Below are 12,437 nucleotides of genomic sequence, written 5' to 3'. Positions count from 1 at the left end.
GACCTACTTTGCATTCACTCTCTTTATTTTTATAGAATGCGGAGTGCTGAAACTCGGGTAATCTGTGAGCAACTGTTGCCAAGGGCAATCTAAAGCCAAAGCTTGTTGTGGGGACCCCCTATTTTTACTATTGTACCAAGCTTTGACACGTGAGAGCATCCCTCTTCGGGAAGCTGATGTCATCGAAGATAGTGAGGTCCTCCTTAGCATTTGAGTATACGAAGCGAAAACAAAATTGCTTTAAGATTTGTCTCTTGAGCATTTCACTCCAAATTATTATCCACTAGAGTCAAACAACCTTCACGGCCGGACTTGTAGAGGTCTAAAATGAATCTGTCGCTAAAGCAATGTATAAGTATACAGATGGGCCAGTCCTTCTCCTTCATCACCATTGATCTCACGCTGATTTCAATTTTCAACGTTCGTACTATCCGCTTTCCCCTTGCCTTCTGGTTCTCAATTCTTCGCTTATGTATTGCATTCAAGATAGTCCAACTCCTCCATACGCTTACTTTAATGGCAGTTACCTTCTCATCACTTTCGATAGCTGCTCCAACTACATCGGCGCCAGCACCATTCTAATCTACAGGTCTATCAATCATTTTGGATCCAGTCTCAGAGTCAAATTTGACCTTGGAAGAATTGAATTCATTCGATGAGTGCACAACAGTCCCGTCGCCACTTCCATCAGCAGCACCAGTTATAACATTGAGCCTGATTACCGGATCCGGCTTTCCATCTGACTTGGGTTCAATCAAGAAACGCTCAGCCATCGTTCCCACCTCCAATGTCGCACTCCTGTACCAATCCACTAGCACCTGTCAACGCCACATTGAAGCATCCCTCAATTCTTTGTGAGGACATTTCATCCATCAAAGCGGTCGATTGGTCTACTTCTTTCGTAGACATGACCTTCATACTAAGGCAGATTATGAGGAGAGCATGGCCACTTGGCCCAAGTCTACCTTCGTCCTCTTTACAAATCACTTGGGAGATTGTGATGCTGATAACGAGCGCGGTCTCTGCATTGTCGACAGCATGGTTTTCAAAAATGACACTCTCACCGTCGCTGCCGCAACTACGAAATCCATATTCGATAACTCAACGGGTGAGATGGAAATCGTGTTCACCAAGCCAATTCTTGCTACTTCCAAACGAGCCGTAACATTCCTGGGAGACTTTCCTGGCGAGTTCTTCTCGTAGCCGCCGCGAACATCAAAGCGGCAGCCGGAGCTGCTTAGGATAAAGATGTCTATACCTATACGCCGGCTTCAGTCTCTGTATCCGCGTTCTGTATCCTTGGAATATTGGATGTTGGCCCAGTTCTCAAATTCTCATTCAGGGTCGAAGTCATAGTATCAGACGAATTTGATTTCAGCGCCGACCTTTCTGCGACGATCGCGGATGGGAGTGCTCATCTGGGTTTGATAGACAGCAAAAATACCGTTACCTCAGGGTAGACACTAGTCTATACTCACGAGACCAACACCTCAATCGCAGCCGAAGCTCAAGTCAACCCCATTATCTAACTCACCGCAGAAATTAGTGTGAGCTTCTTTGGCGGGAAACTGGAGCTCTCCACTGGTATGACAGCAAGACCAGGGCTCATCAATGTGTTTGGTGTTAACGCCTCGTTTGTTATTAGCTACCCAGCCAATGTAACGCTTCCCGTGACGACAGACGCAATTTGTGTGAAGGGCATGTGGTACTCAAGTGCATTTGCGTTCATCATTACAGGATTGTCATACAGTTCTACCAACTAGAGCTTTACAGACTAGATGCTCCAATTTATAAGTGAGGATGTTAGAGTCAGGCATCGGGAGTTGTTGATGGTACTAGTTGAAGAGCAGCAAAGAAGGTGGTGACCCAGAGCGCAGTATTGTAACTAATTGGACTTTATTTACCCCAATGGCATCAAAGACTTGTGAGTTAAATGACCAAAGAATAATTATCCAATCTTTCCTAAAGGAGGCTCTCAAATCGGTGATCGAAGGCATGTTTGAATAAGTGAAACTTGGACAAGAAGGTGTTGTTGCCCTCTACGAAGAAAGGGGCATGGAGGGGCAGGGGGTCTAGTGCCTGGTCCGTGCCTCGCTAAAGTCGATGCACGATTATGGTGTTGATTGCCCCTCCGCACCTTCATAAAATTGCGCCGAACGTCGAAGGTCGAGCCTTCCTTCGTGTCTCCCAACCCTCTCAGCTTACCACGTTGAGACCCTCAGCCTCCACGGCTGGGATATCGAACTACTTCAACAAGCCATTTCCTTTCGACCGCTGCAGGCCAACATCGCTGCAGGCAGATTCGCTCTCAATATTCGTTCACTTGGCATCTCTTTACCTTCTAGACAGACCTTTTCCTTTCACGCACGCTCAATAATCCGCCATGGCGCCTAAGAAAAAAAACAATAAGAAGGCAGCTGATGACTGGGAGGCAGAGCTGGGTGAGACGCCAAAAACTGCGGCCGCACCAGAGACCAAAGATGAGCCGGCCGAAGCAGATGCTGAGGAGGAACTTCCAGCTGGTGGTTTGATGGCAATGATGCGCAAGAGACAAAAGAAAAAGAAGAGCAAACAAGCAGATGAAGACCTCGTTGAAGGAGAGGATCCACCTGCCGAAGAGCTGCCCGATCTGGCCGAAAAGGCTCCCGTGGAGGCCTCGATAGAGGATGAGTTCGCGATACCGGATAAGAAGGGGAAGGGAAAGGGCAAGGCTCCATCTGCGTCTGCGGAACCTGCGAAGGAGGATGATGAGGATGATGAGCGAGGGGCAGATGGGAAGGTTTTGACCAAGGCACAAAAGGAAAAGCTGAAGAAGGAGCGAGAGAAGCAGCGGAAGAAGGAGAATGTAAGTTCACTCTCAATAGGAAGAGCTTTTCAATAGCTAATTTTATTGTGTTTCAGGCTGCAAAGAAGAAGACTTCCGCTCCAGCAGCAAAGGCACCTGAAGCGGCGAAGCCAGTTGCTGAAATCAAGACCGAAGAGCCTACCACTTCGAAACCTGCTGCGGGTGGCAAGGGGAAAAAGTTGCCTGCTGCATTAGCAAAGCTACAACAACAACAAGAGGAATTAAAACGACGGCAAGAGGAGCAAGCTAGGATCGCAGCTGAAGAAAAGGCAAGGATTGAGGAGGAAGAGCGTAGGGAAGCAGAGGAGGAAAAGCGGAGGGAGGAAGCTAAGGTTTTGAAGAAGCAAAAGGAAAAGGAGAGGATCGATCAGCAAAAGAGAGAAGGCACATATCTCACCAAAGCTCAACGAGAGGAGAAGCTTCGAAATGAGATGAAGTTGAAGCAAATGATTGCGGCTGGAGTCAAGGTTGGAGGTCTTGACGGAGATGAGAAGAAGAAGAAAGCTGTTTATGACAATAAGAAGAAGAAGGGAGGCCGCAAGAATCCAGAAGAAGCCAAGGTTCGTTTATGAAAATGCTCTTTGGTTTACGAAACTGATATCCTTTAGTTGGACGAAGAGAGAGCTCTTGCCGAGGCAGCTCAGCGAGCCAAAGAAGAGGCAGAGCGCAAGTTGGCAGAAGCTGCCGCGAAGGCTGAAAAGGAGGCGGCTGAGGCTGCCGCTGCCGCTGCGAAAGCAAATGAGGAGAGTGATCTTGATGATGACTGGGAAAAAGCAGCAGCCGATTCCGAGGATGACGTTAAAGATAGCTGGGATGCTGACTCAGAAGAGGAAGGAGAGAAATCTGCTGCCAAAAAGGCTGCTGTCGCAAATGGCCAAACAGAATCGACAAGCCTTCCCTCACGGACCAAGAAAAGCGAAGAGTCTGAGTCTGAGTCAGACTCGGATGAATCATCAGAAGATGAAGAGGTATCTGCGGCCCAGCAAGCGGCAGCCTTAAGAAAGAAGGAGGCTGCCGAGAGACGGGAGAAGCAACACCAGGAAGCCATGGCGGCTCGATCAGCAGACAACCTCCGATCGCCCATCTGCTGTATTCTTGGGCACGTCGATACTGGTAAGACCAAGCTTCTTGACAAGATTCGACAAACCAATGTGCAAGAGGGCGAAGCTGGAGGTATCACACAGCAGATTGGTGCTACATACTTCCCTGTTGAGGCTATCAAACAAAAAACCCAAGTCGTCAACAGAGACGATAGCTTCGAGTTCAAAGTTCCAGGTCTTCTGGTTATTGACACACCTGGTCACGAGTCTTTTTCCAATCTACGATCCCGTGGTTCATCTCTCTGCAATATCGCCATTCTCGTTGTCGACATCATGCATGGTCTCGAGCCCCAGACATTAGAGTCGATGAAGCTGCTTCGGGATAGGAAAACTCCTTTCATCGTCGCCCTTAACAAAATTGATCGTCTTTACGGCTGGAAGAAAGTTGACAACAACGGTTTCCAAGAGAGTCTGGCTTTGCAGAACAAGGGTGTTCAGAATGAGTTTGCAAAGCGCCTGGCCGATACGAAAGTCGCTTTCGCCGAGCAAGGCTTCAACTCCGAGCTGTACTACGAAAATAAGTCCATGTCGAAATTCGTCTCCTTGGTTCCTACATCAGCCCACACTGGTGAGGGTATTCCCGACATGCTCAAGTTGATTGTTCAGCTCACCCAGGAGAGAATGGTTGGCTCACTCATGTACCTGTCCGAGGTCCAGGCTACCGTGTTGGAAGTCAAGGCGATCGAAGGCTTTGGTATGACGATCGATGTTATCCTGTCAAACGGTATTCTTCGAGAGGGTGATCGGATCGTCCTATGTGGTGTGGACGGAGCTATTACCACCAACATCCGAGCTCTGCTGACCCCTGCGCCACTGAAAGAACTTCGGCTCAAATCTCAATATGTTCACAACAAGGAAGTCAAAGCTGCTCTTGGTGTCAAGATTAGTGCACCCAATCTTGAAGGTGCAATTGCAGGCTCAAGACTCATGGTCGTTGGTCCTGACGATGATGAGTCGGATATCGAAGCAGAGGTTGAATCTGATCTTGGTGCATTGTTCAGCCGTGTCGAGAAATCTGGACGTGGTGTCACCGTGCAAGCATCAACACTCGGATCCTTGGAAGCTTTGCTGGACTTCTTAAAGGTGTCGAAGATTCCCGTGGCAAACGTAGGTATCGGACCTGTCTACAAGCGAGATGTCATCAACTGTGGCACTATGCTCGAGAAGAACAAGGAATATGCCGTCATGCTCTGCTTCGACGTCAAGATCGACAAGGAAGCACAGCAGTATGCAGATGAGCAAGGCATCAAGATCTTTACAGCAGATATCATCTACCATCTGTTTGATGCATTCACGAAGCATATGGCTGAGATCGTTGAGAAGAAGAAGGAAGACTCCAAGCTACTTGCTGTCTTCCCTTGCGTCTTGAAACCTGTAGCTGTGTTCAACAAAACAGGCCCGATCGTTGTGGGTGTCGATGTTATTGAAGGGAATCTCAAAATGCACACACCTATCGCTGCTGTGAAGCAGAACCCAGTCACCAACGTGAAGGAAATAGTCAGCATTGGAAGAGTGTAAGTTTATCCCAATATTGTCAATAAGCCAAATTAATCTGGATGATAGAACTGGCATTGAACGTGACCACAAGCAGATCCAAGTTTGTAAGAAGGGACAACCGTCAGTAGCGGTAAAGATTGAAATGGGCGGCCATCAGCCAACCTACGGTAGACATCTCGAGGAGTCCGATACTCTTTACTCGCTCATCAGTAGAGCAAGTATCGACACTTTGAAAGAGTTCTACCGAACAGATGTCTCCAATGATGAGTGGTTGTTGATCAAGAAGTTAAAGCCTCTTTTCGACATCCCTTAAGCTACGAACGCGATTGATTATGACCTTATGAGGAGGTGTGTGGGGATCTGTATGCATAGGAAGATATTTTCATTGTCCGTTTTTGCATTGCATGGATTTAAAAGTTGTAGATAGCCTCGTTTCATTGAGGATGCGTAAGAACAATTCAATAATTATCACCATGCCCTTGGTTCGTCGAGTAAACACTGAGGTCCGATTCTCCTACACTAGCTTGGACTCTTGACTGAAGACTGTTAGGGTTACAAAAATGCGGTTTCCTACACCTCGCATTTTTCCAGAACAAAGCAAGGCAAGTACTTGCTATGCTTCCTGTCTCAAGAGACGAACATTTATAGAGGGAGAGAGAGGGGGAGAAGAAGGCATTTTCCTTTCCTCAGAGCAAGTTACGGGGATTTTCGGAAATCGACCACATGAAGGTAGAGGGAAGTGGACTATATTGGAAGGTATACTCTGCCAGCGAATCCAATTTCCAGCAAGCCTTCTGGGGAAGCAACTACCCACATTTACTGGATATCAAGAGGAGATTCGATCCCGATGATGTGTTCTGGTGTACGCCTTGTGTGGGCAACGAGCGTTGGAAAGAGGTTGGAGAATTGCTGTACAGAGTTGACGATCGCAAATGATAGGTAATACAAGCTGCCAAGCAATTTCATTTGTCTCTTCATAACCTCATGTTTCCGTGTTTATTTATCTAATTCAGAAAAACGTGTTGCACTTTGCCGTCTTCACTCAAGGGGGGCATGGGTGGGAATAAAAAGTGGAGGTGAGAAAAGAGGTGTGGCGTTAGAGCCAAGAACTTCTCAAGAACGACCGTTGTTTGAGTAGGAGGGCATGTCCGTGGGTTTATCAAGTTCAAGGGTGTGTAGGTTGAAAGGGTGGTTGTCATCCAATGTAGAAGATGCGATCTGGGAGCAAGTGCTCGCCTGAAGGAAATTCGTTCCTTCCTCCGCTCTTCGACACGGTGACACTTGAGGGCAAGAACAGGTAAGCACACAAGACCCAGTGCGCCTTCCAGTTTTTCTTAAATTCTCACTCGAGGTGTATTGAATGCGAATTGTACACCAAGAGGGCGAGTGATTGTTTATTCGCACAACATTGTGCATTGTGCCACTAGAACTTTTGAAGTTTGTTACTCTCCCTAGCCTGGATCGGAACACCGCGATATCTATCCTTCTGTCAAATACGTCAAGGTTGTTCGACTGCGGGTTTCTTGAAGGTGCCTTATCCAACAAATTTGGACGTCATCCTAGGCGAAGATCATTCATCGAGATGCTTGAATCATGTTTCCGAGACCTTAACTATTGAGTGTGGTCTTCTTCACAAACAGTACTTTCTCAAAGGTTGCCAAACAGAGACTAAGTCTGCTACTAGAACCGCCACAATCCTTCACTGGTCAGCCAAGCCGCTACCAGCCTAGAAAAATTCAGCCTTGCTCCCGTTGCATGATGATTGGACGCAACGGCAGCAAAGCTTTTCTGTTAACTGCACACACCCTTTGAACTTGCGGTATGAAATATTCCACTACTGGCCGAAGAAAGGGGCGCCATTTTCGCAATTTGAAGGCGGCTTGGAAACCATCCCTCGTGTACTGATTTATTTAGTGGACGTACCTGAGACCTGTTTACCCCGAGGAGGAGAAAATCATGGAATTATGAAAAGGGGCGGGTAAGAGACTACTAACGTCGCAGTTAAGCTGAAGCCACTCCTCGTTCCTGCAAAGCGTCTCGCCACTAAATGTCCTCCCCGAAGTTCTGGCCATAAGTTTGACGATTCTTGGATAAAGCTCAACTGGACTCCAATCTTGTAGCCATTAGCATGGGTCGGTCCGTATCCAATCTAAACGAGGTAAGGGCTGCAGCATACTATCAATGGTTAGGAACTCAAGAGGAAGGGCAAAATAGACTTCTGCTTTCACTCCGGAAAAAATCAATGCTGCCAATCAAAATGTCAGTGGCCAAACTCACTTCAGGTAGGTTCTTGAGGCTGTTAGACTAACCCATGTTGCGGCTCAGATCGTTCTCGAGAATTTGCATGACCGTGATATGTGAGCCTCTGTTGGGAGAACCAAACATAGAGCTCAATCCTTGGTAAAATTTTGCTTCCTTCAATCAACGTTTCTTCGATCCATTTCAGGGCAGAGCCATGGATCACACACCTCCAGAGTAGAAGTATGAAGAACATCATCGGGAAGCATCCTGAGCCCGCCTCTATAGGAATAGAGGAGCATTTCATGTGATAGGAAAGTCTCGATCCACAGATAACTGATGTGAATTTGGGGGGAGTCACAACTTCATTCCTTCAGTAGTCCATACCTGGAATGGTTGATATCTAAACTGCTCTGTCTGAGTTATGCACGTCCTCAAGGATAAAAATAATCAGTGTGCCCAAGTACTTCTTGAAAGCCTTCTCTCAAGAGATCTATCGAATCAGTCATCCATTTCTGCAGCGCCCTACCGACAACTGAATTGGGATGCGCCTGCACCCTGTTTTGTAAGGCACACACAGGAGGAGGGAAGGTAGGCCGAATGTTACGCATGCGGGGTATGTGAAAGGGGCGGGAAGGAATTGGTTTGCTGCATAAAGCGGTTGTCGGCCAACCATAAACCGGACAATACCTAAACGCCCCCTTAAACACCATTTGGCATGCGGGAGGCCCATGCTTGCTGCAGCAAGGACCAAGAGCATTCTTGTGAGGGTTGTGAGGTGAGCCAGCAAAGTCTCCAGGTACGGATCAGATAAAATTGGTTGGCTGAAAAACGTAAGTCGAAGCTGAACAGTAAATTGTTCTGAATTGAAACACATTTTTCAGCTGACACAAATACTTCATCTGTCCAGAAAAACTCTGAGGAGTCTCTGAATTAGGTACCACAGTTTCTTGTTCCGTGGTTGAGTTTTCTGAGTACCAGCTCTGCAATTCCCTTCATGGTGTTGCTCTGCTGCTCGCGGTTAAGAAGTTGACTGTAAGTTCGCATCTTCTTTCCAAACATTGATGTCAGCAATATCCAACTTGATACTTCGTAAATAGGAGCTGCTGGAGTTGTTCTCAATGAGGCCTGTTTAAAACAATTTGTAAAGCAAGCATTTTAGCACCAGATACGACCATGGCGGTCAAGCGAGATCCATGTGAGCACCAACCGCCGCGAGACTTCACGCTCTGAGTCAGTTTAACGAATGGATCGGAAACATTCCTGGCAAGCTTGATATCTCATATCTCACCTTGCTTTTGAATTTTGTAAGTCCATCGGAGAATTCATTCTTCGTGAGTTTTTGAACGGGATCGAATGTCTAGTCGGGAGGTGCAATATCGCTCGCAGTGAGATTGTATTGAAAGAGCGAAGACCTCCGCAAGGCAATTGCTATGACCCAATTGTATCGAGGAAGCTTTTCTCGAACGGGATATCGATGATACGTCTTCCAATCAAGACAATCTTGCCCGTTGTCCGAGAAGTAACGTCCACTTTTGAGTGGCTGGATTCTGGGGAGTCCAAGATTTCAAACACTTCTCGAACTCCTTGCACAATCTTTACTTCTCCATTTGAGAGGGGGAGCCTCGCCTTTAACCTATGTAATTCAATATTGCCATGATTGTCATCCTTTATAAGACTTCCGTGATCCAGAGTAGGTAGCTTGGAATCCCAAAGGATGGATCTCAGCCAAGCATCAAGATTTGGCAGCTGTCCGACTTGCAAGACTGGAACGTTGATCGTGACTGTAGCGATGGTCTACAGGCACGTCAGCTCTTAACAAGAACAACAATGAGATCGACTATACCGGATCTAGATGGCTGTGGCCTTTGCTGGCAACATCAAGCGATCCAACTTCATCATAGGCATGAAGGTCTAATAGAAAGCCTTCGAGACGTGGTACTTGACCTTGTACGGTCACATGGAGTTTAGCAAGTCCATTGATGGCCTGCACTCTTTCTTGTATGGCAAGAAGCTCAGCTTCACTGACCAAATCGGATTTGTTAACAACAACAACATCGGCGTGTGATATTTGCAGATGTGCTGTCGTCATTACAGGGCCACCATGCTCGTCGTGCTCTTCATGCTGTATGGTCTCCTGAACAGGTTCGTCGAGATTTTTAAGAATGTTCTTGGCATCAACCAGTGTGACGATGCCATCAAGGTAGATGGTACTGCCAAGTCCTTCGTCGACCCAGAATAACGGTGCCAGGTTTCCTGGATCCGCCAAACCCGTGGTCTCGAGGAGGATGTAATCGAAGGCACCTTTTTTCTCCATCAAGGACTCAATTGCATTGACTCCTGAGTCCCTTTCAAGTGTGAGCGCAGGCTAGCAAGATTGGAAAACGATGTACAGACTTCACTGAACAGCAAATGCAACCATTGCCAACCTCGAGCCATTCTTCTACTCGTTCACCGCCTTTACTGACTGTCAAGGACTTCTCGATATCCACGGCTGAGCAACTTTATTAACTAGAGTCTATTACTGGGAAATTTCCCACTCACAGTCACCAAACTCTGAACGAATATTAGCAGGATTACAGAGGCAGGATTCAAATCTTAATACCATTCAATATGACAGCAATCCTCTTGCCATGTTGTTCATTCAAAATGTAATTCATCAGGGTGGTTTTACCGGCTCCCAGGTATCCTGGTCTTCTGTGTCAATACCATTCGACGATGAGGTACTGGAAGACTTGCCGGTCACTATAGTGATGGGTACCTTGACTGGTTTTGGCTCTTCAAGACTGTCATCTTCCTTAGCCTCAATATCGACCAACAGAGGAGGACCATCTTCCCCATCAAAATCCATCTTGTAAGGCTTGAAAAGGTGAAGCAAATGTCTCGGGGAAAATTGTGTTTTCTTTAGAAGGTTTGGGGCAAATCACAGCCTTGTGCCACCCTTGTAAAATTTAGCGCGGGAGGCTGACTCGGAGAGCAGAGCTCGAGCTCCAAGACGAAGCTCTCTTCAAACAAAGTACAAGCTGTTACCATACATCAACCTTCTCAACCTCAAAGCTTCATACGAAGCTGAAGTTTGTCGACAGGTTATTGCTGACGAAAAGCTGCTAGAATAACAGCAACATGTCCCTCCCGCCCAGTTCTCCGAGGCTTCCAAGTCCACCTCCCCCAACAGAGATCCAAATCGGCCCCAAATCACCATCCCTAGGCAACGCCACGACCCAAGAACCCACCATCGAGCAGAGCATCATTGAAGCAAATGCCAGTCGGCGAATACACCCCGGGACCAAGTCTGCAGACATGGCAGCTGGTCCTCCCCTCATCCCCCTGAACGAGGTAAGTCAACACTCTCTCCAGCCCCTTCTCAAGAACTAACAATATCACAGCTCGACTCCGCCTTTCAATTGCAAGAGCACCTCAAAGCTCTCCACTACCACTACTCCAAGCCCGCCAACAGTGAGAACATTGTTCCCATCACACGTGAGTCTGCCATCCTCATCGCCACACAACCAGAAGGCGTCGACCGCGCTCTCTGGCTCTACGAACTCTGCCGCTTCCTAATAAACAAATGCAACGACCTCATCATCGGCTTCCTGTTTGACGATCCTCCTTGCTCCGCAACGACCTGCCCGGAAATGCGGGCCAGTGAGTGGCAGTTCTTGTGCGCTGTGCATGAATCACCAAAGAGCTGTTGCGCGATTGATTATTGCTGCCACACGCTTGATTGGGCAACAAACATTGTGACGAGTCAGAAGATCTTTCCTAGTCGGTTGAGCCTGGGGGCAGGAGATGCGGTAGATGAGAGAGGTGCCGGGGTGAAGCATTTGACGAATATTTTCAGGCGACTACACAGGATCTTTGCACATGCGTGGTTTCAGCATCGAGGCGTGTTCTGGCAAGTGGAGGGACAGACGGGGCTGTATGTTCTGTTCAAGACTGTGTGCGACACGTATGACCTCTTGCCAGCGGAGAACTATAAGTTGCCTCCTGAGGCAGAAGGCTTGGAACCGATTGAGGAGCACAGGTCTCCCGTACCTTCGATCATGAAGTCTGCAGCTACTGCAGGCAATTCATTGTCTGTGGAGGAGGACTTTGTCAGTGTGGGAAGGACAAATACGAGGCGCCATATTCGACAATCGCCTTCTGTTGGATCGGCTGTCACGACGGTATTGGAATCTGACGAGGAAGAAGCAGATGTCACACAGAAACTAGAGGAGCTGCAAATCTCAGAGGAAGAAGGAGAAGCTGAAGTGCCTGTCATCGTGGAGACTTACGAGGTGGATGAGGACCATGAGGGAGAGGCTACCGGAGATCTGCTAGGACCCGAGCCAGCAAGCCAGAGTGAGACTTCACCCAAATCCGTTGAATCAACGACTTCGACGGCGTCTTGGGACCGAATGTCTTCCGAATCACTAGGAGATAAGCAGGAAGCGCCAGAGCACGAGGTGACGAAGGCGGAGGAACACTTAAAACCAGTGGCGGAGGAGGAGGATGATGCCACAACTCCCTATGCCCAGACACAGGATTCATTTCATGAAAGACTGTCGGTTGGTATAGAGGATGCAGATGAGGAGCCGGAACCTGATGCCTCATGACTTCGTTGAATCTGCTTATATATTCATTGTACGTCTATGATACCCAGGCACGCCAGGCATGAGACTCGATCGCAACAGTGAAATATGCACATCCAAATTCGGGCTTTGTGTGAGGATTAAAAGATTGGATTTCCTCTCAATCTCTATGACCGAAAGAGGTCC

At 47.7% G+C, this 12,437-nt stretch overlaps 5 protein-coding genes across 5 annotated transcripts; 3 read left to right on the top strand and 2 right to left on the bottom strand.

The window, feature by feature from the left end:
• Positions 1–2,383: 2,383 nt before the first annotated feature.
• On the top strand, positions 2,384–5,755 carry K444DRAFT_546989 (uncharacterized protein; the record flags this gene model as incomplete). The annotated part of the gene is made up of 4 exons (XM_024876270.1): positions 2,384–2,845; positions 2,902–3,405; positions 3,454–5,459; positions 5,509–5,755. 4 exons carry the CDS (start codon positions 2,384–2,386, stop codon positions 5,753–5,755), a joined length of 3,219 nt encoding a protein of 1,072 aa, XP_024727230.1.
• A 425-nt stretch (positions 5,756–6,180) lies between these two features.
• On the top strand, positions 6,181–6,342 carry K444DRAFT_514018 (uncharacterized protein; the record flags this gene model as incomplete). The annotated part of the gene is made up of 1 exon (XM_024873531.1): positions 6,181–6,342. A coding segment is annotated over one exon (162 nt), but the record flags the coding sequence as incomplete, so codon positions are not given.
• Positions 6,343–7,018: 676 nt separating this feature from the next.
• Positions 7,019–8,034, bottom strand: K444DRAFT_265639 (uncharacterized protein). Its single transcript, XM_024871437.1, has 5 exons — positions 7,911–8,034; positions 7,752–7,853; positions 7,619–7,687; positions 7,437–7,555; positions 7,019–7,343 (listed from the first exon to the last, which is right to left on the bottom strand). The coding sequence occupies exons 2-5, from the start codon at positions 7,825–7,827 to the stop codon at positions 7,179–7,181; spliced, it is 429 nt and encodes a 142-aa protein (XP_024727228.1). The 5' UTR covers positions 7,828–7,853; positions 7,911–8,034; the 3' UTR covers positions 7,019–7,178.
• A 629-nt stretch (positions 8,035–8,663) lies between these two features.
• On the bottom strand, positions 8,664–10,576 carry K444DRAFT_670075 (cobW-domain-containing protein). Its single transcript, XM_024887582.1, has 6 exons — positions 10,420–10,576; positions 10,286–10,369; positions 10,225–10,236; positions 10,078–10,174; positions 9,527–10,028; positions 8,664–9,477 (listed from the first exon to the last, which is right to left on the bottom strand). The coding sequence occupies exons 1-6, from the start codon at positions 10,529–10,531 to the stop codon at positions 9,112–9,114; spliced, it is 1,173 nt and encodes a 390-aa protein (XP_024727227.1). The 5' UTR covers positions 10,532–10,576; the 3' UTR covers positions 8,664–9,111.
• K444DRAFT_265723 (Mob1/phocein) lies at positions 10,420–12,437 on the top strand. Its single transcript, XM_024871438.1, has 4 exons — positions 10,420–10,591; positions 10,661–10,696; positions 10,792–11,016; positions 11,067–12,437. Exons 3-4 carry the CDS (start codon positions 10,804–10,806, stop codon positions 12,273–12,275), a joined length of 1,422 nt encoding a protein of 473 aa, XP_024727226.1. The 5' UTR covers positions 10,420–10,591; positions 10,661–10,696; positions 10,792–10,803; the 3' UTR covers positions 12,276–12,437.

Source organism: Hyaloscypha bicolor (genome assembly GCF_002865645.1).
Source record: "Hyaloscypha bicolor E unplaced genomic scaffold K444scaffold_183, whole genome shotgun sequence".
Classification (NCBI taxonomy): Eukaryota; Fungi; Ascomycota; class Leotiomycetes; order Helotiales; family Hyaloscyphaceae; genus Hyaloscypha; species Hyaloscypha bicolor.
This window is presented reverse-complemented; position numbering and strand designations above follow the sequence as displayed.

Coding starts and splice junctions, on each gene's coding strand:
- K444DRAFT_265639 (XM_024871437.1), bottom strand. CDS start 7,827: ATGTTTGGTTCTCCCAACAGAGGCTCACATATCACGGTCATGCAAATT. Junction 7,688..7,751: donor CGATCTGAGCCGCAACATGG/GTTAGTCTAACA, acceptor TTTGATTGGCAG/CATTGATTTTTTCCGGAGTG. Junction 7,344..7,436: donor GGCTTCAGCTTAACTGCGAC/GTTAGTAGTCTC, acceptor TAAATAAATCAG/TACACGAGGGATGGTTTCCA.
- K444DRAFT_670075 (XM_024887582.1), bottom strand. CDS start 10,531: ATGGATTTTGATGGGGAAGATGGTCCTCCTCTGTTGGTCGATATTGAG. Junction 10,370..10,419: donor ACCCATCACTATAGTGACCG/GCAAGTCTTCCA, acceptor ACAGAAGACCAG/GATACCTGGGAGCCGGTAAA. Junction 9,478..9,526: donor GCCACAGCCATCTAGATCCG/GTATAGTCGATC, acceptor ACGTGCCTGTAG/ACCATCGCTACAGTCACGAT.
- K444DRAFT_265723 (XM_024871438.1), top strand. CDS start 10,804: ATGTCCCTCCCGCCCAGTTCTCCGAGGCTTCCAAGTCCACCTCCCCCA. Junction 11,017..11,066: donor CCCTCATCCCCCTGAACGAG/GTAAGTCAACAC, acceptor ACAATATCACAG/CTCGACTCCGCCTTTCAATT.